Source organism: Camarhynchus parvulus, chromosome 12 (genome assembly GCF_901933205.1).
Source record: "Camarhynchus parvulus chromosome 12, STF_HiC, whole genome shotgun sequence".
NCBI lineage: Eukaryota > Metazoa > Chordata > Aves > Passeriformes > Thraupidae > Camarhynchus > Camarhynchus parvulus.
The window spans coordinates 3,051,242-3,074,573 of NC_044582.1; the positions used below are offsets into that span (position 1 = coordinate 3,051,242).

At 38.2% G+C, this 23,332-nt stretch overlaps 2 protein-coding genes across 6 annotated transcripts in view; one reads left to right on the forward strand and one right to left on the reverse strand.

The window, feature by feature from the left end:
• Positions 1 to 23,332, forward strand: part of CENPP (centromere protein P) — a 121,311-nt gene that overhangs the window by 2,730 nt on the left and 95,249 nt on the right. For all 5 annotated transcript variants that reach the window (XM_030956909.1, XM_030956910.1, XM_030956907.1 and 2 more), the window contains 4 exons: positions 109 to 266; positions 610 to 698; positions 3,396 to 3,484; positions 8,422 to 8,518. In XM_030956909.1, the coding sequence (XP_030812769.1) occupies positions 109 to 266; positions 610 to 698; positions 3,396 to 3,484; positions 8,422 to 8,518 (433 nt within the window). The remainder of the gene's footprint in view (positions 1 to 108; positions 267 to 609; positions 699 to 3,395; positions 3,485 to 8,421; positions 8,519 to 23,332) is intronic.
• OGN (osteoglycin) lies at positions 10,674 to 23,122 on the reverse strand. The gene is made up of 7 exons (XM_030956905.1): positions 22,742 to 23,122; positions 21,872 to 22,118; positions 17,055 to 17,139; positions 14,898 to 15,056; positions 14,210 to 14,412; positions 13,536 to 13,631; positions 10,674 to 13,205 (listed from the first exon to the last, which is right to left on the reverse strand). The coding sequence occupies exons 2-7, from the start codon at positions 22,031 to 22,033 to the stop codon at positions 13,035 to 13,037; spliced, it is 876 nt and encodes a 291-aa protein (XP_030812765.1). The 5' UTR covers positions 22,034 to 22,118; positions 22,742 to 23,122; the 3' UTR covers positions 10,674 to 13,034.

The following is a 23,332-nucleotide window of genomic DNA, read 5'->3' on the forward strand; positions in this document are numbered from 1 at the left end:
GGGTCTGATAGCCATCAGATCCCATTAGTAATGCCTTTTATTTAATGATATTCCTGTACTAACATGTTAGGTCTGGGTATTTTGACCTTTTTTTTTTTTTCATTCTAGAAAATCACTCCAAGGAGAAACTCAGGGAGAAACCAATGGACATGAATCTCCATCAGACCTGATAGCTCAGCTTGAAAGCCTAGAAACAGATCTCTCATTTTTAATGGAATTTACTGGGTTTCATTTCACAAGTCATTCCAAGAAAACGGTGGAAAAAAGTAAGCATTTTTGTGCTCTTTACTGAGCATACTGGTTCATCTGCAAACCTCTGTTCTAATTCACTCTTAGCAGAAAGACAATTACTTTGAAATACAATAAGATTTGGTTCATTGACAAAATAGTTTCTGAGTCAACATTGTCCTTTTCTTTATGGGAAAGGGACAGACTACTGTTATGCTTTGCATAGGGGGAAAGTGGAGTTTGTTGGTGGTGTTTTTTAGTATGTTAAACTTATTTACATGAGGAATGGTAACGGTACTTTAAACATGACTAAGGGAAGAAATGCAGTACTTATTGAACAGAAGTGTAATTGATTGTTTTGTTAACTTGATTTTACAACAGCTCAAAACAGAACTGTGCAGAAGCACAGATTATCAGGGAAGTGTCACTCCCTACCTTTTCAACTGGAATTCCAGCTTCTTGAAATGCAGGTAAGGGTCAATGCTTTAAAAAAAACCAACTACCAAACAAAATTTCAAATGGACAAGTGTCACTGCTGCCTTTTCCAGGTGAAACCTTCAATTACTTAATCTGAATTTCTGGGTGTTCTTTTGGCTCTTTAACATCTGGACCCAACTTAGGAATTCCGTGTGCATCCGAGCCAGATAGTTGATGGTAGATGGAAGGTCAGGTTTAGTGTTGAGCCACAAAATGGTTACCATAGAATTATTTACATTGAGAAAAACCTTCAAGATCAAGTCCAACTGTTAGCCCAATACTGCCAGGTCTGTATCACCTTTCCTTCCCAAAGGGTGCTTCCTGCAGGATGCTCTTGCAGCCTGACGCTGAGGTAAAGCCCTGGGAGCACTTGGTGTCCTTCAGCTCTGCCAGGTGCCCACTGGGGCCTGACCCAGCACAGTTTTCATCCCACACAGCACATTCTATTGTCACACATCTTATTCTGGAAATTGGAAGATGCCAAATGTTACCTCTCTGGAAGAAACAGGAAAAACTAAAACACTACAAACTTCAGCAGCTCTCTTTGTTGGTTTGGGTTTGGTTTTTTTTTCCTTTGCTTATATTTGTGTGTGCTTGGTTAATGTGAGTAGTCATTGCAGCACTGCCACAAGTTACACCAATGATTGCAGATTTTTCTGGGAGGGAGCTCTTTCATAAGACTCTATTCTCAGCACAGAATTCAAGATGCTAAGCAAAGGAAAACAGTTTCTACCCCAATTTGCAGTAGCATTTTTCTAACACTGTTGCACTTTGTAATGGTATTTCTAACATCACAAAAGCTTGATTTTTCAGCTCAGCTTTAAAGTTGTTTGGTTTTTTTTAATTTAATGAGATGGGACTGAGAGTGAACAGTAAAGATGTCCTTTTCTATTCTTTAGAAAAGCCATATTATGAATTTGGGAATTGAATATTTAGGTAGCCACATGTGGATTTTATCCTTTGAGACTGCAAGAGTTCAGCTGAATGAGCAACCTCTGAAGTCCATTTGTGACTTAAAACTTTTGGTCTTCATGATGCCTCTTTACATTTCATGTATAAAACTGCACTTAGAATGTTTCTCAGCTGCATCTCCTGCAGCATAACAACATCTTTTGGTGTCAGTGGGGCTCGGGTTACTGGGTGTTAAATTTACTGCCGATGGTGTTGGTGCTGGAAGCCATTGCACCACTGAGCGGCAGCACTTGGCTGCCTAATGTCTAAAATTTGGGCTACTTTGAATGCTGATGAGATAGGGAATACCAGGTGTATATATACTTAAAAACCCTCACTTCAGCTGTAAAAGTATAATTTTGAGCTGTTTTTTGCATGAATTTTTTTTGTTTGCTGGAAGTATATCGTACTCAAAATAATCTGTCTGACATTAGCATGGACAAGGTAGTGCAGTTATAATCACTTTCACACCTGTCCTGAGGAGTAAAAGCTGATTTTGGGAAGTGCCCAGCAGGTAACAGGTCTGTTGGTATGCAGCAGAAGGTCAGGAATAATTTTTTTCACACTGTTAACTGTAGCTGTTTATTCTAGTAGTGAAGTCACAATAGAGTTAGCTCAGCTTCATGATATTAAGTATTGGGAGAGGAGATGAGCTTGAAGATCAGCCAAAACAAGTCTGAGCCTTTTGGGAAAGCAATCATTTAAAAATAGCTTCTTTCTTGCCCAGGGATTTCCGTTTAAATCTTTTTATTTGGCCCCACAAAGGCATTTTGGCATGTCAGTAACCCCTCCATTGGCAAACCAGTCCCTTCAGAAGGTGGCATGTTAGCTTGTGACTGCTGGCAGCTTCTCCACAACTCCATCCTCATGTTGAGCCTTGTGCTCTAAACCTAAAATGATCTTTCCTGATGTCATTTAGTCCATCCACTAATCTGTGTAGTGCCTTGCTGTGCTTTTCCCCTCTTTAGTGATGGCAGTGTCAGCAGGGCTTCTGTCCAGGTGGCACAGGGGCTGCTGAGATGGGTGTGCAATCCTCTCTTGCCATTCCCATTGGCTTGTAGTGACTTGGTTTAAGTTTAAAGTGAGGCATTTCCTATGGTCTTCAAACCATGATATTAAGCTTTTTCATTCCCTGTTATCAAATGCATTATGTTGGTGTGCTTAAGAATGCATAGAAAAGAGAATTAACTTCTTTTGTGGCTTCATTTCTACTCTGACCACCTTTTCTCATTCTTTTACAGCTTATTAATTAATTTAGAATAATTTTATTATCCCACACATATTTCTGAGTAAGAGTGATTGTAAAAAAGGACAATATTTTGAGACAAAACTATAGGGTTTAAAATTAAAAAAACAGCACAAAACTAACAGATAAAACCGTATATGTTAATTTTCTGGTGTATGTGGCAGCTCAAGGTTGTGCTGGAATATGAGAAGAATCTTAAGAAGTGGGATTGATGTGAAAAGAAGTAATGAACCTTCCTTTATGTATATTTTTTTCTATGCTGACAAACTCAGGTGTTATTCCAAAAGCCTTGTGTGGATAATAGTGCTACTCTTGAAATGAAAGAAACTGTTCACACACACAAGCTGTAGTTTTAAAAATGCTATTTTAAGGATTACAGTAGTTAGCAGCATTAATATCTACTTTTTTCTATGTTTTTTATATGCAAATAGACACCTTTTTCTCCTCACCAGAGCAATTTCTAAAATATTTTGTTGTTACTTCTCCAATCTAGAATGATCAGAAAGTGTCTGCTGTTGTTAGTGATCTCAGCATTATAATGGAATCCAGAGAAGATTCAAATGTGAGCAAGTTTGTGTCACGGTAAGATGGAATTTTTTGCTGAAGGCAAGTTATTGTGTGGGATGTGGGATAGTAAATGCAGTTCTGAGTTTTCATGTAAATTGCTGTCAGCCAGTGTCTTTATGTGATACGTCCTTAGCTCAGCCTAAACACTTCCCATCCCTTTCTGTATTCCGGAGAGAAGATGACAGGCATGTGATTTTTAAGGTCTGGAAGGACCTTTACAAATTCATGTTATGTAATTGTTCCTCAGATGTCTGTGTGAGCTGCACTCTGGGTAATGCCTAAAGTGCACATCCAGAACCATTCTCCGGTATTTGCCTGTTTCTGATTCTCAGCTCTCAATTCCATTTCTCTTATTGGCAACAGGATTTATTTCACTGACATCTTAAAAAAATTTAATTTAAAAACATGAACTAGTGTATTTGTGCAATGGCTTAACAAAATTAGCATACTAAAACTTAAATGTATGAATGAATGCTGTTTCTTATAATTTTCTGGAGTATGCCAACTTCTTGTGGTAACATGAGTAAATGATCAAATTATTTGTCTGCAGTATTCCATTGAATTGTGCTAGCAAGCTGTTCTGAGAACAAATCCATTATCACTGAGTCATTGATTGAATTCTTTTTTTAAGTTGCTTCTTTTGTTTTCTATTATTTTTTGGTCTTGGGGAGGGAGAGGAAGGGCCAACAGATGGATGAAGAGAAAGGTCTATTGAGTTACCTCAGGCTTCAGTAGTCTCTACTGAAAACTGTTTTACTCAAAGGCTTTGAGATTTCCATATAAATCTACTAAAGCTTGTGGTGAAGTTGGGAAGAACAGCTGACTGCTCTCAAGAAGTGGGATTTAGAAGAGGAAATTGCCCTGTTTTATTCATGGGTATTTTATGACAGCAGAAGTGTATTGGAACTTAATAGTCACACTGGAAAGGAATGTGTTGAAGTAGTGGCAGACTTTATTTCATCCTGGCTGCAGCCCTGCTCTCTTGTCCCTGTCTCTTCTCCTTTTTCACCTTGTGCCAGTACTCATAAATAAGCACAAGTTTTCATGAATGATAGGAGTTGTCAACAAAGCAGGCAGTGCTGTCTCCTGAGCCTCTCTTTGCACATGCCACCTTGGCCTTGTGCCTGTGGATACCCTTGCAGCCACATGGCCAATAGGGTCAATGGGGTCAGTAGGTTGAAAAATTCTTCTGGGGGTAGGGAACAACCCAAACTTGTTCCCCCATAACACCTTCAAGTTTCACTTTTCCTGTGTGCCCTGTCCTGTGCTGGCAGTGTGAGGCAGTGAGTCCATGGCTGATCCTGCAGTGCCTGTTTGAGAGCACCCCCTGTTCCATTGAGTCTGTGATCTCCTTTCAGGGCCTGTTTTCTCAATCCCCTTGTGGGGCTACTCCTCATTTCTTTTTCCAAGTTGTAATCCCCTCATGTCCAGTTTCAGACTTTTCCCAAGTAGCCCTTTGTTCTTTAGTCTGCTCCTGAAATTCCTACCTCTTCCCTTCTTTTCCCTCCATTCCTGACCAGCTGAATCTGGTCTCCTGCTGTTTTGTTAATTTTCAACCTCCCTACCAGTTTGTTTTCTTCTCTTGCTTCCTTGGCCCAGTCTTGCCAAATCCATTGTCTAGTTCTGTTCTGTTTTGTCTCTTGGCTGGGATTTTTTTCCTCCCCAGTTTTTAAATTTTTTTTGGCTATGTTTTTTTTCATAATACATGTCAGAAAATGGTCTTTAAGAACAGCAGAGTTAAAAACCTGGCATTCAGTTCCTGCTTTGGAAGAAAATAGGGGGATGCTAGAACACTTGAACAATATATTTTTAATTGAAGCAAAATTCAGCAGTCTGCAGGTACTGCTGCAATATATAAATGGTACATCTCCATATAAGAATGGTACATTTTTAAAAGTGGGTATATTTTAATATAGTTTCTTAATTATTTTGTGACAATAACAGATGTCTGCAAATGAAATCACAATATTTAGTTGTATTTTTTTTGATTTCACATGTGTCCCCTTTGGACCACTTATCACTTATGTTGTACTTTATTAGTGTTGAGAACCACAACATCTAAAGAAACTCTTGTCAGTCCTTTTTCCTTTTTTAGACTTGACACCCCATTAATTGTTGAGGGAGTTCACCTTTGCATGGGTTACTTAGGCAAATAGAGTTTTTAAGCAGTATGAAAATTGCTCTTACTTTTTACTAATTTGTTAGAATCTATAAGTCAGAGTGCAGGATTTAGAAAATGTGCATTATATTAATTGCTGCATGGGCAAAATCCCTTGCAAATGAAGAGAAGCAGGAATTCTCCCCCCAGCTCTGAGTTCTGGTTTGATTTTCTATGCTAATGTAGGAAGTCTTGCATTCTGCAGTGAGTTCCAATTGATTTTCTCCCTTAAAATACATAAAGGAACAGATTAAAGGAGGGTTAGGTACTCTTACAGCAGGTAAATTTCCTATATACTTCTGTGTTTTCTTGATATTTTGGGAAAGTGTGTTTGGATGAAGAGCCCATGATTTTAAGCTGACAGAGTTGCTCTCTTCCTGAATATCCTTTTCAGTGATTTTGGATGACTTCTCTGTAACATGGATGTTGGCATTGGAGACAGGTGTTTTCTGCTTCAAGTGGATTTTTGTAATGCTAAATTCCTTCAAAATAAAAAAAGACTTGAATTTTTACCATCCACTCTCTTACTACCATGTTATTTTATACCATGTTTCCTTGGTATTTTAGCATTTGGTGTAGTTGACATCAGCAGGAGGAATTAGGCTAATTTGGGCTAATTAGGAATTAGTGTTTATGGGTAGATTCAATGCTGTGAGAGTTCACTGAACTGCTGAACTCTTACTCTTTTGCCCATATGGATTTACATGCAGCTGTTCTTGCCAACAGATTCCCCCATTCTAAACACTGAGTTCAGCTTTTTATTTTGAATTTAGCCAGTGCTATGTGAGAAAACTACCTCCTCAGATATGTTGGTAGACTAACTTCTACATTGGAAACTGGTTCTTTGAACTTCTACCCAAAGCTTTTTCTTCCTGTTGATGATCCACCCTTGAAAATTATCTGCTGCATCACCTAAAAACGATTTTGAGGCAAAAAGGAAATAAACTAATAACCATGCTAAACCAAGGTCACAGTTTGTGATAGTATTTTAAGTAGCATAAATGTGGATTTTATTAAAATTGCCAAGTTCTTCAAAAAGAATTTCAAGTGTTGAAAAATTCAATCATTTTTCAAAGCTTTGTGTTCCCTATTCCATGAATGGAGATTAAAAAAGCCCAGAGCAGTTTGTGTGGAATCTGTTCTCTGGGCATGGATGTGGGCAGTTGTTACCAAGGCTCCACAGTTCCTATAGAATGAGTAGACTTGGACATGTGCAATTCAGAGTTGTGGTTAAAACCAGCTCCCAGACCAGGGCCAATGAGCTATTCTAAATCAGTGTCTCTGTCCTTCCAGGGACTCACTTTTCCCAGTGCTGCCAGCATTTTTTTCATCTTGGCCTGATTTTGTTGGCAGCTGTGACTACTGTGGTAACTTCCTTTAATGATGCTGTTCTTTCCAGGCTGGGATAAAACTTGTTTGGCTTTTCTTTCACATTTTCAATATCTGAATGACCTTAATGTATTTTTCCCAGTTTCTTTGTGTAACTGGTTAAGGTTTGCTGTTCCTGTACATTAAATAGAGCAGGATTGAAAGCACAGTTCTCCCTGGGAAGGCTGAACTGACTTGGTAATCCACTGTTGCAGCCATTCTGTGAATGTCTCAGGTCTCTGCTCTCAGCTGTTCTGAAAATCCAAAAAGAATAGCTAATCTCAGAAAGGATGTTAGAAGTCAAATTTACATTAGAATTTAAATACTCTTAACTTCCTGAAAAATTCTGAAACATCAGTCAGGTATCTTCCTCAGTCAGGTTTTGTAAACTTGTAAAATCCCATATTAGTAACCAAAATAAATATTTATACTTTCAAAACAGTGCTTGCCAGGTGTGTTTTGATGATGGCTAATAGTCTGTGGCTCATATCAACAATGACATGAAGCCTTTCACCCTTATGTTTAAATAATTGTGTTACTTCAGCTATCCTGACATCGTTTTTGTGGAGCTCTGCATCCTTTGCATTCTGGCTGCATTTGTTTAGTGAAAACTGCACACCCTTTATGAGATATTTTCCCTCTTTTCACCAACAACCCTGCATGTGTGGTTTGCTGCCTGACAGTTTGTCACCTTCTATTGTCTCTTTTCCTTTCTCCATCCTGATTCATACTAGAAATTTAAAAAATAAACATTTATATCTATCTTTCCCTCCCACTCTCCCCCCAGCATAAGAAGGAACATGGACCTGTTGGAGCAGGTCCAGAGGAGAGTGAGGAAGATGTTCAGAGGGCTGGAGCCCCTCTGCTCTGGAGACAAGATCACATGAAGCTTTAACAGTCTGATAGAAGTTTTGGTTTAGATGCCCTGTGTCATCAGGTCTCCCAACCTAGTGAAGCTGCAAGGATAATCTGGAAAGCTGAATGTCATGTGGGCAGAGGCTGGGAACATCTCATGTAGAGTTAGTTGGCTAGGACAAAGATTTTGGGAATATTTGAAGGTTAGTAATGCAGTTTGGGAAATCTTACCATTTTGCAGGTTTGGGTTCTACTATGCCGCATCTTAGAATTTATTTAGAAAACGAGTTAAACAAGAATAAAATCAAGCTAAGATTTTGCAGGTGACTACTTTGTTCCCACGTTTCACAAGTAAGACAAGCACTAGAAACACTGGTTTAGGAATGTGTTCTTCAACCACTTTTTCAATCACTACACTACAGCTTTTTTTCAGCTCTGTAATTCTTATTTTGGGTGATTTCTACTTCATATCCAAACAATACTAATGAATTTTTTTAAAATGTGAATTTTAGGCCATTGAATTGATACATCTGATTATGAGTGGGTTAAACAATATATTTTTGTTTTATAGCACTGAAGAACATGGAGATCTTCCAACATTTTTCAGAAGCCTTTCAACCTATGCTGAGTGGTACGAGCATCGTAGACACACCTTCCTGCATTTCAAGGTAGTGTCTATCAAGCCTTTATTTATTAGTACAATATTTATTGTTTTAAGAAGTTTAGTAAGACAGAGCACTGGAAGTGAAACTGGCTGTCTTTAGCAGAGTATAGGTCTTAATTTTGTATGTGGTGCTGAAGAGAATATGAGCTAAAAATTTGTGCTGTGTTCAAGGGGTAATTGAGCAGTAGTTGCTGTGTTCCTCATGGGTGGAGGAAAATAAGACTCTGCCTTTCTGTGAAGGAGTGAGACAGTTTGCTTTGAGTATTATATTTTATTTTGATTTTTAAAAAAGAAGAAATTAAAAGAAAATAACACTTGTAGTTTTTGGCATATAAATGTTGGTTTTGAAGGATTCGATCTGTTTCTCTTGAAGATGTGTCAGCATGTGTTTGGATGACAGCACTTTCAGTTCTGGAGTGTTTTACTTGTGTGGGAAATAAACTGTTGCTCCCTCCTAACTGGAGCATAGTATTTGAGCTTAGTTTTAAATTACCGGTATTTGCCTTGTTTGTTTTGGCTTTGTGCTGGTTTTAAGATAAACAACTAATCCTTGGAGTAAAAATACTACAGTCTTACAGATACAAAACATCTTACATGATGCTTTATGTTAGGGAACAGTGTTTAGCTGCTTAATTGTTTGTGGTTTCTTGGCTGAGTTTTACATACCTCAAGAGTTTACGTTCATTAAACTCGACACCATCTTTACTTTTCAGCTGCAGTATCAAGTGGGAACTGCATCCTTTCCTATTTTTTCAGTCTTTTAGACCTTTGAGTTCTGTGCCAAATGAATCAATTTCTATTATCCAATCAACCAGAATAGAAAAAAGAGTTCTATTTTCTGATAGCACTAAAAAGAAAAAAAATCCAGTCCTCAGCTGAGCAATGAACTGGCATTGCCTAATCCTGCTGGCTTTTGTCTAAGGGCTTTTCTCTAATCCCTCCACAGAAAAGGTAGAGCACCAAGAGCTTTAGGGCTCTGCAGTTGTTTTTTCCAGCTTCCCTTGATGCTTTCTGATCCTTAGATCAGCAGTGACTGTGGTTTCTGGGACAGTGATTTGGTGAACTGTTGTAAATATTTCTCATTTTAAAATGTAATAAAAAGGAAAAAATAGGAAAGAGTTTTGGGGACAATTTTCAAATTGTTGTTATATAAGCAGTTTTTAAAAGTGTTTGTTCAGATGTTGAGTATAAACAATGAAATTATCTACTAATTGCTAGAAGATGTGTGAAGATAATTCATTGAAGGCATTACAAGTTTGTCAGTATTACAGATATTCTTTCTAAAGGTAGTTTTATTTCCATGGTCAAAGACAAAGGTAAAGTTGAAAGACAAACCAATTTGGGAGAGTATTTACCAAATATGACTGACTGTGTGCTTATGAAGAGTATTTTAGACCTTCTTATTTTGGTTAGCATTGCTAATAACTTAATTTTGAAACAGAAGACTTTCTCAGGTAAGAAAATTAATAAAAGGTTCAAATATGACAATTCAAATGACTAGTTTGCCAAGGAGAATGTATATTTGTAATTTAATGCTGCAGTAATTTGTGGGAAAGCAATTAGACATATGTTGTTAATGTATGCATAAAACCAACTCAAGAGTCTATCCTGTTAATATTCACACTTACACAAAATTAAAAATGAGTCTGTAATCTTTGTATTTATTTTTTCCCCCTGCCTGCTCTATAGACTGCCCTGTTTTGGAGAGAAAACTGCTGGGGGGGAGTCTTGGGTTTATAGCTTTTCTATTAATGTGGGGTTTTTTTAAAGAAAAGTGCCAAGGCTTTGATGTAGAAATAAAATAGTTTCTGATACTTTTTTCTCAGCGTGTAGTGTAAAAACACCAATGGTAGTTTATTTTTTCTTTCCTGTTTTGGTACTTGAGAAGAAAGGGATAATGTAGAAGTGGGTGAGTACTTCAAGTAATATTGGATGTTTTGAGATTAATGGCAATTCAAGGTCAATTCAAAATAGGTTTTGAAGGAGCAAGTGGGGTGTTCACCAAGTATTCTGTATGGCAGATCTTGCTATTGTCACAATAAATGTGTCTGTAAAATGGATTTACCTCTGCAAATAACCTCCTAACCTTAGTCTGCTGTGAGGCTGAACAGCTGGGACATGTTGGCAAGGCTGAAAGAGCAGGTTGTGGAAGCTGATACTGATAAACAAGAACAAAAATTCAAGTTTTATTGGAAATTCAGGACAGAAATGAGTGATAGGAAAAAAATAAAATGGTTTACATTCAGCTTGATATTAGTACTGGTCACAGAAATAGGAGCTGGAAATCCTCCCTACTGAAGCCTTTCTCACTTCATGTTTTGATTAACTTGCTGTGAATGGGGAAAATAAAGTAAAACACATCAGAGAATTTGGTGCCTGCATGAGACATTCAGAAGGTACCACTTGTCTACTTTGGTTTGTTCACAAAGTGTTAAGAGCATTAATTGGTGTTACTGATGATAATTAGTATGTTTCAAAAATATATACAAGATTTTAATGTAAAATTAATTGTGTGGTAGTAGGTAGGTCTTAGAATGTTTACATGTGTGTATATATTACAAAAATATGCATTTATTTGTGTATACACGTTTTTGGTGATATTTACTGGTATTTATTTATTTATTTTGGTGACTTACTGAGAAGAGTTTTAGTAGCAGTGATTTGTGATGAGAATAAGATCAGAGACTGCTGCTTATGTAACATTATTACACTTACAGCTGTGTTTTTTCCATCTTGGGCATTTATCACAAGAGATGGGAGAGAATTGATGGGTTTAATTTTTTCCAAATAGAAATTTGGCTTGACATTGGAATGTATTTTTATATGCTTTGAAGTTGTTTTTCATGTTTTGATAAAGACCTGGGAACATCAAAGTTTTATGATTTATGTGGAAAAATGAAAACCAAGTATTGCTGCCGGACTTGGTTTTGTTCTCAATTAAGACAATGGAATTTCCTTCTTGTTACATTAAATAACTTAAAATGGAAAATATTGGGGGTTGCTGGTTTTCTTGGGAAACGAGTTCAGGGCAAAAATATGTGTTCAGAATTAAGTGCCATCAATTCCCCATAGCACAAGCACTAACAAATCAAGGCTTAGCTAAATAAGATAAATAAAACTAATACAAAATATTTTGTAAAATCAATACTTTAGATGTAGTGATACATCATCATGCATTTGATGCTTAACTATTTCTACTAATTAGGAATCTATACTAGTTTCAAAATTAGTACAAAGTGGATGTGGTAATAATAACTAGCACACCTTTGGCATTCATTTGTCTGGAGGCCTTACACCTGTGGTAGGTACTGGAAGGGAGAAACTGGATGTCAGAAATGTACAGTTGAGGGATTAAAAACATTGTGCCCTTTATCAGTGATGGCCAGTTCTAGATGAACTGAGTGTCAAGGTCTGCACCTGTCAATTTGTGTTTTTAATGCACTGCATAGGTTCAAGTCATTGAGTGAAATGGTTGAAGTTACCTCTGATTTCAGATTAATGATGGAATCAACTTTTCTTTGTAACTTCCAAGTCTGATTTGATTTTTCCCTAATGAGCAGAAGTATTGTTGCAGAAGGGTAATTCTCTTTCTTTGCTCTGACATCTAGAGGAAATCATACTTATTTACAGGTAAACACATGAATTCAGCTTTGCTTTTAACTATATTGTCACATTTCCTGTCAGGAGAAGCTGTGGAAACAAGGCTTGGTCGACATCATTAGTTAATAACAAAGGTATTTGAGTCTGTTATTCTGTATGTAGACTGTTCTTTTAAACTAGGAAGCTGGTGTTGCAAAACCTGCTCTTGTGAGAACAGCTCAGCAAAACATATATATTTCACTTAAAAATACATTGTGTAAAAATAAAACACATGTTATTTTCAAAGCAGAATAGTAGAAGGAAATCGAAAACATCTTTGCAAAGTTCCAGTTGCTATGTTGTTCAGTGTACTAAACCTAAATAGGAGTTATTCTCATTTACCACAAATCAGGTTCTTAAAGGAATGTTAATGTTCTAAACATAACTTTTCTCTCATCTGCATCTTCATCCAATATACTTTTGAAGGTCAACTGAAAAGATTTCACTCCAGATTAAAAGAGTGGGATTAGAATTCAGAAATATTTTTCCTCTTTGGTTTGCTCAAAGAAAATCTTGCCTTTATCTGAAAGTAAAGTGTGGTGGTTGTTCTGAGTGCTGGTAAAGAATGAGAATAAGCAGTTTTGTGTGATTTTATCTAAAGAGTATGTGGTGAAATAAAAGTTGAGATAACGTGTGTGCATGTATATATATATATTTTTTTACACTTTCATTAAGAGAAAAGATTCTAAAAGCATGAGGGACATGATAATGACTAAAGTAACTGGCTTGAAATAGTTATTTCAGAGAACTGTGCAACATAGCAAAAGGTCCTGGGTATGCAGGGAAAAGAGCATTAAGGGCGAGGATATGAACTTGTAAACAGAGGAAGAAGTGATCCTTGTTAGATGCCTGGCTGTGGCATGTGGCTGGCGTGGGCAGGGTTAGTAGTAGGTCCCCACGGGCAGCATCCTCAGGCAGGAGAAGGCGTTGACGTGCTTGGCCAGCACGATGGGGTTGCCCTCCATCCTGATCTCATCCATGCGCGTGCGGATGTAGCGCGTGTTGTTGGACTTGCAGAACGTGTCATCCGTGATGCTGGTGATGTTGTTGTACTGCAAACCAAAACATTCTCATAAGTAAATGCATACATGCAGTGTTGATAAAAGATTAGAGCTTTTGCCATTTCCTATATCTGATGTACAGAAACCAATAATAAATTGTTGCATGGGAATTAGCAGCTTCTGAGCTTCTGGATGGTCGTGGCCATACACATTGGTATGGTAAATGATTTTATTCAGAGATGCAGAGGAAAACTGTAGTGAGAACTGTTTTAAAATAAAATAAATTTGATTGTGTAACTCCAGTGTAACTCTTAGCAAACACCCCAGTGTAACTCCTGGGGTGTTTCCTAAGAGAACGTTAAGGAAATCCTTTGGGAATACCTGAAGGTGAAGAATGCGCAGACTCTCCGGTAAGTTCAGGGGGACAGATTCCAGTGCGTTGTGTCCTAAGTAGAGGTAGGCCAAATTTGTGAGTTTCTGTTAAACAGAAAGAGAGGTTACTGATGCTGGTATTACTTGAGGTTAAGTAACTCATGCCTGCTACAAGAAATCCGTAATTTTGTCTGATCACGTAACCTGTAAACTGATGTAACAAAAGCCATTCTTTTGCTGTGAATGTTGAATTGTATTATATCAAGAAATTCATACAACAGGCCTTCTATGTTTGGGAAATTTCAGTGTCAGCATGTTGGTTATTAAAGTTGAGACCACTATAAAGTACTATATGTATGTTGTTTATTAGTATATCTGTAGTCTTCAGAACTCTAATTGAGCCATCAATTTTTGAATATTTTTTCTTTAAATGTTAGAGAGAAAGCAAGCAGGTGAGATATTTCGTAGAAAATTCTTTTCTACATGGAGGACATGAGAGAGTGAGTGCACAAATGACTGTTACTCCAGAGTACCTTAAAAGCAAAGCAAAACCTGGAAGCTGCTTCATCGTAGTTTGTTTCTTAGATTACAAAAATACAGAAAAATAATTTGGTGGCAGACTGAATAGTCTGGTTACTAATTTTGGTTACTTTGATTACCTAGATTATTGGGTTTTTCCTTACCTTGAAAGCATTTGCTTTGATTCCTCTGCTCTTGATTCTGTTTTGGTTTGCATTTAGTGATGTTAGTTTGGGAGGTAGAACAGGAAGTTTTACAAGTCGATTTTCAGCAAGAGAAAGTTCTTCCAACAGCAGAAGCTTTGAAAAGGCTCCATCTTCTATTTCTTCTATCCTATTTCCACTAAAATCAATTCTTCTCAAGGTAGCTTTACACAAAAGAAATGAAAATCTAAGTATTGACTTTATAATTACATGACATATGAAATGTGTATGGTGGTATATGCTAAATGTTATACTGTTGGCTGCAGCATCTAAGTTGTGTTCTACAAATGCAAATACTATTAAAATTGCCATCTGGATTTTTTCCTGGTCTTAAATTGAAAAAATTAAAAAGGGAAATACTCTGGGTCCTTCTTTTTGTCTTAGAGATAACATGATTTCAGCTATTCATAGAATTTCTCATGCTGTGGAGTGAGATAGCTGGCAGAGCTGTCCCTGGGGCATTTGAAGGAAAAATAATGCCTGCTCTTTTAAGACTGTGTGGGATGCAGAGCTGAATTTTATTTTTAGCAATCTGTTTTTTGCCTGATGTTTGGGAGTACTAAGGTGTTTACAGGGTCCAAAATGCATGTCCATTGTGCCTTTCCATTTTGTATTCTAAAGCAGAGACGGAAATTGGGGTGTTACTTACTAATGTCAGCGAAGTCTGAGGCTGCAATCCTTTTGATCTTGTTGAAGCGAGCGTAGAGATAAGCGGTTTCCTTGGGCAGGGGGGGCACGGCCTCGATGTCGATCTCCTCGCAGTACACGGAGCCGCTCAGGCACACGCACAGCAAACACGTGGGCAGGTCTGCCAGCAAGGCCACAGCACCCTTACAGCATGCTCAACTCACTTCTGCTTGCTTCCTCAAAATACAGTTTTCTCTAGTGTCTTTTAAGATTTCCCGTTGTTAGGTTTTCAAAAAATTCTATTTGCATTAAGTTCTGAGAAGATTTATGTTCTCAACTGTTTGGGTTTTTTGTTCTTTTCATTGTGCATGACTTCCCTGTGTATAATCTCTGTTTTTACCTGGGCATGTGAAATGCTATTAATTGGTCTGAATTCAATTGAAATCTTTAGATGGCTAAGAGTATGGTGAATGTGACAACTGCAAGTTTGTGACCATGTTAAATATCACATTTGGAACCAAACCCACAAGGGGAAACACCTGGCAGTGCATGTATTTGGTACTGTAAGTGCATTGGAGCATTTCTGGCAGGTCACACAATATTATCATTCTAGTGTTATTCCTAGCTACTGTTCTGTCTAAACCTTTTGATAAAAACTCCAGCAATTATGTTTATATATCATATACGGTTTAAGTTGGAAGGGACATTAAAGAACATCTCATTCCAACCCCCTGCTACAGACAGGGACACCTTTCACTACTAGACCAGGTTGCTCAGAGCCCTGTGCACGATCTCTATCAGTTTTATACTGAGATTTTCACAGCTGTTGTTTTAAGTACAGAGAGAAACTTTTTGTAATGTAGTTTGAGACCTTTCTGGCTTATGCTAGTCCTCATGGACAGTAGTAAAGTATCAGTAACTACTGCTTTGCTCTAATCTTTTCTGCCAGCAATATTCCAATACATATAATGAATGTGGCTTTGAACCCTGTTTCATCACCACTGCTGTGTCTTGTGCTGTGTTTTCTATATTTTGAGAGTTTTGGTTGGCTTCCACCCTGGAGTGAATGCAATGCAGACAGCAGGGTCATTCCATGGGGTAGTTGTCACCACACAGCAAAACAGGACCTTCTGCAAGCAGTGAGGAGTTACAAAAGCAGCAGGTCAATACTGGGAAGCCAGCACATAACAGTAATTCTTTTTCTTAGAGCAGCACTGCAGAGAACAGAATGGAGATTTTGAGGTTTAGCTTTGTGAATATCATCATTTTTAGGCTACCGAGTTCTGCCTTATTTGGTGGTTTGGGGTTTTTCTTATTTAGTGACTTGTTTTCATGTTTGTGTAGGAAATGGAAAATGTCAAACAACGCTGTCACTGTTAAAAAGGTAATAGTGTTTATGCTTGTCTGTCTAGAAGCTCTGATGTTCTTGGAGACTTGCTCAGCTTTTGATGGGGGCTTGTTGACAGGTGCTGTTTGGCAATAATTAACCTTGAATTAACACTTTGGTAGACATTGAGAGTCCTCTGGTCTAGCTGAATCATCAGTTATTTCTGGAAGTTTATATCACAGACACACAAAATAAGTGTCTCTTTTTCTCACTACTCTGTTTGGCAGAAAAACTTTGTCCTTTTTCTATGCAGAGAGCACTGGGGGTTGTTAGGAGAAATCTGGACAATGTACCCAGAGCCTGTAGGAAGCTTTGGCAAGTGAAGAATGTTCCTGATGTCTTTTAAACATTGACCTCCCTGATCATCAGATGTAAACTTTGAGAATAGCCAATTGTTCAAATAAATCTGTTGAAATATTTTAAGCACATAGTATTTCATCATCACTTTGGTTACACTGTGGAACTTACTGGGAGATGTATTTTGTTTTTCTTTGTTGTCTTGTCTAACTTATTTAACTTGGGTGCATCTCAATGGCAAATATGACTGGGCAAGTCTGTGGAGATGCTTAGAAGCTGTGCTTTGTGTATTCAGAGTTTACCTGAGGATCCTTTAAATTTTTCAGCCTGCTCCATCAGAAGTTACAAGGTTTTCCATGGGAGATATGAAAGATATTCATAAACAAAAATATTAATTCTCTAGCCTTTGTTATCCTTTGCACTTTAGATTTGTATGTTAAAACATATTCTTTTGGATATTTTAGACATCACAATATTCATATCAGTTTAACTTACTTGTGTCCTTTGTTGGTGGGACATCGAGTTGGCTGTCATCACTTTGCAGCATTAGGGAAGTGTCAAGAGAAACATTTGTTCCATCCTTTGTGAGAGAACAATTGATGTTTTAAAACACAAACCACAGACAAAAGGCCACAGAGCCTTACAAGGATTTGAAATAACGTCTTTTAAAGTGAGCTTCCTACAATATACCTACTTATGGCACTTTTTAAAATGCTTTTATAGGTTGGATGACTAAGGTGATGTATTGTTACTTTTACACATGAACTTCTCACTTTAAAAGGCAAGAAGGGAAGGTGCTGCCAATGCTCTTTAGAAAACTCAAGTTCTTCAGGAAAGGACAGTAGACACAAAATAGAAATAGAAAATATAGTCTATATGGTGGGAGGGAATATCCAAGTGGTGGGTATTTAGAAACAGAGTTTTGAAGATCAAGATTTTGCATATAATGCAAAAGTCAATATGATTCTTGTGAGTAGAAGTTGTATTTTGTTATTGTTTTGTCCAACTAATCTCAGTAAAATGACTGAGATGTCCTTGCATTTAAAGTTATTCAGAATTCCTCCTGGAGATAGTCATTGCATCTTTTCAATTGCAGGACAACTTAGTTTATAAACACATTCCTTGCAGGTATTGGCTGAAATTGAGTCATTTGTTTCCATGATCTGCATGTTAGTCTGTTTTAAGGTGTGGGCTGCTCATAGAAAGGGCCTCTTCACACAGAATCACTAGGTTGGAAGAGACCTTCAAGGTGGAGTCCAGCCCTAACACTTCAACTAGACCCTGGCACCGAGTGCCACATCCAGTCTTTTTTAAACACACCCAGATATGGTGACTCCACCACCTCCCTGGGCAGCTGTTCCAGAACTTTATCACCCATTCTGTAAAAAACTTTTTCCTAAAGTTCAACGTGAAATTTCCCTTGGTGCAGCTTAAGACTCTGTCCTCTGGTTCTGTAAGTGCTGCCTGGAGAAAGAGCCCAGCCCCAGCTGAGCACAGGCACCTTTCAGGAGCTGTGCAGTGTGATGGGGGCAGCCCTGAGTCTCCTTTTCTCCAGGCTGAGGACCCCCAGCTCCCTCAGTGGTTCCTCACAGGGTTTGTGTTCCCAGCCCCTCTCCAGCCTCGTTGCCTCCTCTGGATGTGCTCAAGCATCTCAATGTCCTTCCTGAGGGGCCAGAGCTGGACACAGCACTCTAGGTGTGCCCTCACCCATGCCAAGTACAGGGGCACGATGACCTCCCTGCTCCTGCTGGCCACACCATTGTTGATCCAGGCCAGGATGCCCTTGGCCTTCTTGGCCACCAGGACACACTGCTGGCTCATGTTCAGCCAGCTGTCACCAGCACCCCCAGGTCCCTTTGTGCCTGGGCACTGTCCAGCCACACTGTCCCCAGCCTATGACACTGCAGGGGCTTATTGTGGCCTCTTGTGATGCAGGGAACAGCAGTCAGGTTTTCATTGGGTACTGGAGCAATTTTAGAGAAATACCTATTTTTAGTGTATTTAGAGTATAGATACAGTGCCTTATACTGTGATTTTCATGCAGTAACATTAAGGGGAATTCAGTTTGACTGTGGTAGTTGTTTTTGGCTTGCAACATTTGTTTGTTGGTTTGGTTTTTTTTAAATGGTTTTTGGTGTGCGTGGCTATTGGAAACACATGCAGGAAAGAGCATTGTGAGATGTGGAAGATGTTTTGCTTTAAACATGCTTCAGGATCAGGCCCTGGCAGGAGTGCTCTGCGGAAGAGCTGCTTGCACACTAGGAGTGCTGACAATTGAACCCCTTTTAGTTTTGTTAATCCCCCCATTCTCCCCTCCTTCAGGGACACAGGTGGTTCATCTGCAAGTGCAGTGTGCAGGTAAGAGCATCCAAGCTCCTCCTGATACTGTGTTTTATTTGATATTTAGTTGCTTGTGTGTACTTTACTGTGGGAATTTTTTTATTTGCAAAACAAACCCCTCAGACTTGACATAAAGCCTGAGAAACAAATATCTTGGCCAGCCTCTGTCATTTTGACCCCTTTTTAGCCTGTGAATCATCTGTCCCTTGGCTCTTCCCTGCGTCTGCCTCTCCAGGCTCTGGCTCTGGTTTAGGCTAGCTTGGTTTGTCCTACTGAAGTTTTAGGTTCTCAGTTAGGAAGTTTAAGGTTCTCAGTAGGATTCTGGCAGCAGTTTGGCCAGAATGCTGGCTGGAGGGAGGCTGAGGGTGTCAGCTTACCAAACTGCAAGTCTCCCAGAAGCTTTCTGCAGGAGTTAGCTCACAAAGATAGGTTGATTAGGCACATGAAGACGTGGACCTTGAGGTATCTGTGCCAGTAGAGACTTCCAAGTGTGTGGACTGCTCATGGAACAAGTGGACTTGTATGGCTGCAGCTGGTTTGGCTCCTGAGGGACATTTAACAACATTTGCTGGCACAGTTTATCTGTCCCAGGTGAAGATTTCTAGCACAGTCTCCTACTTGAGCCATCAAAGTAGTCTTTGGTGGGACTTCTTAGCATAATGTAATGTACTGCTAATCTCTGCCAGTGGGAAATGTCATTGAAATTAAAACTGGTAATTTGCAGAATATCATTAAATTCCTAAAATTAAAAAGTATTTGCTGATCAGCCATTAAAATTCCTCACTATGGAGTATCAGTGCAGAAGATTGTTTGGATTATAACCACAAGTTCATTACTTGCCTGTGTAAGGAATGCACTGAAGGAATATTGGCCTACTCACATACTTAAATTCCACCTGCCACTTCCACTTTACTGCACAGACACATTAACACTTTACATCTAAATACTCCAACAATCTTCAAATTTCTGCAAAATAATTTATTCCCCTTATAACACAACGGTCTGGTAGTTTATGCTCAATGAAATGTTAGTCCAGATGTGAGACCGCATCTAATTGAGTGGTTCTGTTCTCTTGTGGAAATTAAGATTTTGTGCTTTAAATTGCTCAAATTTTATTCAAGACTGGTGTGACTGTGGTTTCAAATAATCATAGTAATAAATTTCTTGTGATGTTTTTAGTAAAAGTCTTTTTTGTAACAGTGTGTTCAAGCATGCAGTAAGGAGTTAAATTTGTATGGAAGACAGATTTCTGACTGGGCATGCTTGAGGAAACATTTGGCATGCATTTCAGTTCCAGTTAACACTTGGAATATTCAGGGAGTAAAATCAGTGCAATAAATGAATAGAAGATCTGTTTGTGCACCCCATGATGTAAACTGGGAACACTGGCACTTGTGTCAATGTAGCTGTTGCACATAAGGAGCTAATTTATTATTTTGCAATGAAAACATGTCAATAGAGACCTGACCTGATGGAAATAATGACTGACTACATTCCTAGAATTATCCTAAGCAGAACTGTTGGCCTTCAGAAGACCTGCAGCTTATAGCACTGCCAGGAGGACTTTGATTTGTCTGTGGCACATCTGTTGGCACCATTTCCATGTAGGTATACTCCTTGTTCCTTTACTGAAGCAGCAGCAATCTTCTGCAAGCAGCTTATTGATCAATGTCATCTGCCTAGCTGGTTAAAGTTAACAGGTTCAGTATCTTTTAAAGACTTACTTGTGAGTGGATAGTCAGCAATTAGTTAAGAGTCATTTATATAGTCCCTTTTTCATGGGTTTATGAAAACATGTTACTTCATCACTGTGGCAGATGTCAGATTTAAAAATACCTTAGACATTTATTTGCCGTAAATACGTAGCTGATTGTTTTAATCAACAGTGGAGAGCTGTAATTTAAGTAGATTTGGGAAATACTGTAGAGGTATACAAAAGGGATTTTTCTGTATTTGGACTGCAATTTTTTACTTACTATCTTTTGCTGTTTTATTTTTCTTGCTTATCAGGCTAAGTTATTGTAACGAGTACAGTTAATATTAATGAAAACCTCCTTGAGCTTTTCATACTGGGCTGTTCCCACTTGGTATTTTCCTTGGCAGCTACTCTTGGGACAGTTGCTGCTGTTTTTTCTCCCTGATCAGTGTTGTATCTCCTTCTCTCTTGGTGTGTACTGGTTAGGACTGAATGGGGGTGTGACATTTGTAACTGTCCCTGGCTGCTGAGGCTGTGGCACTTCGCTTAATTCTCCCCTGGCTTTGTGTCTTCTGCTATTGTGTTGAAATTCAGAGGCAGGAATGTGGAGCACCCAACAAAAACATTCTGTTGGGAGATGCTGGTGAGTGCCCTGAGATGTAGGGGATATTCTCTTCATTAAGACCCTCGAAGTGTTAATGTGTAGGTGACTCCTCCAGCACTGGACATTCTATAGAAGTTTGGGACTGCTGTACTGTTGAGCTGTAAAAAACCCAAACCACCCACCCCTGAAAAACTGAGGCAAGAAACTTGATAGTTTGGCAGGTTAAAAGAGGAACTGTGGTTTATACTGGCAGATTATGTTCCATAAAAAGGGGGGGTCCAATTATTACTTTGGTAGTACAAAAATAAATAATCTTCCTTGTTCTTAAGCAAACTCACTGAGTTAATACAACACAGTTAAAACTGTTGAGCTGGTAATTAATATATCCTTGAAACTCTTATGCTTGCAGGCACATAAGAACAGCAGAGTTAAAATGATGCTTTAGCCTTATTTGTGCAAGCCTGCCTTCTGTGGCTTACTCAGACTGTAGCAAGGGTAATTTTTTTTTTTTGTGGTTTTAGTTTGAGTGGCTTTCCCTATGTCTGAACTCATTGTATGTTTCCCTGTTATTTTAGGACTTTTCCATAGAACTCACATGCATGCACATAACACCTTTTTCATATAATGCTTATTTTAGTTAAAAGTATTAAAAGGAAAATATAAATAAAATACCTTTCTTATATCCTTGGATTGCATTTCATAATCTTGTTGGGTCAGGCTTCCCATGAAAACATCTGTATCATACTCATAGAGTGATTCTTGCTGTAGAGGTGGTGCTGGATTTACCAGAGGTACAAACATAAACAAAAAAAAAGTAGCCTGCAAAGTCTCCATTCTTGCCCAGAACGATGTATGAGGCTTTCAGTGAGCTGGTGAAGATCTGCTCGTGCCTGGACTCTGGAGAACACTTTCTTTGGGACTGGAAGTGAAAATGCAATCCGTCAAAACAATATTTAAAGCCTAGAGTACTTGTTGGCAGTGGTTTCTAACACATAAGGAACATGGAACAACTTTTAACTCTTGGTATCCTTTAATTAGACTCTAACTTTATAAAACCTGTTCTTAACATGAGAAGAAACTGGGAAATAATAAACATTTTATAACAAATAAGGAAAATATCCTCTTAATTGCATTTGTTTGTTTCCCAGTTTATTTTTGTTAAAAGCAAGATGATTTTGTTAATATTAAGTATTTGGCATATATATAAATTAATTAAAATATGTGAGGTTCAAATGCATTTTTCTTTATTGTCAAAATAAGGGTGTTCAAACCTAAATGCTCTATAACAAAAGCCTCTCATTGTCTTTTACTTTACATGTGAGACTAAACAAGAGAAGATAACTTAACACCTTCAGAATATTATACAGATTGGGCACTTTTCAGGCAGGAAAGGGGAAGAGGCTGCAAACATGATCTTGGAAACATTACAAATAAGCATGCAATATTTTTAAAAATAAATCTTTGCACAGCATTTCTCTCCTCTTAACTGTAGATTTATTTAAGCTCTAAGTTAATCTACTTTTAGGAAAAAAGTCCACCTACCTCTTTAGCAGATTCCAAGCTCTTCAATGAAAAACCAGATATCCTTATCTATAGTTATTCTTTTGTCAGTGTACTTTGGGTTCAAGTTATGCATTACATCCAAATTGTTGAACTGAACACTCTCTCAACGTTTGAGTCTGAAAAGTGCTTTCCATGGGGTAAAAACGCTTTGCCAGCATTCTCTCCCAGGGTGAGAGGTAATATCCTGGAGCAGGGGGTTGTACTTTGCACAACATTTGCAAATGCTAAGCCTGTGTAGCTCATCCTACTTTTGGTGTTCCTTGTTCAAATGGCAGCTTTCTTCTTTGCTCTTTATGTGTGCTAAGGCTTTTTCTGCAAATGAAATATTAATTGTGCAAACTGGAAGTCTCTAATAAGGCATGTGTTATCCATTTTGTGAAATGCTTCAGCCTAGAGACAAAGCAGCTGCTTTCTGAGACAGAGGTAGAGCCAAAACACACGTCTGTTGTATTAGTCACATTTTGTGAATAGCAAAATGTTTTATTATAAGTTGTGTATGTTTAGAGAAGTTTTACCTATCTACGAAATGGAAACTTTTCAGTCCCAGGAGTTCTGGCAAAACATTCTTTG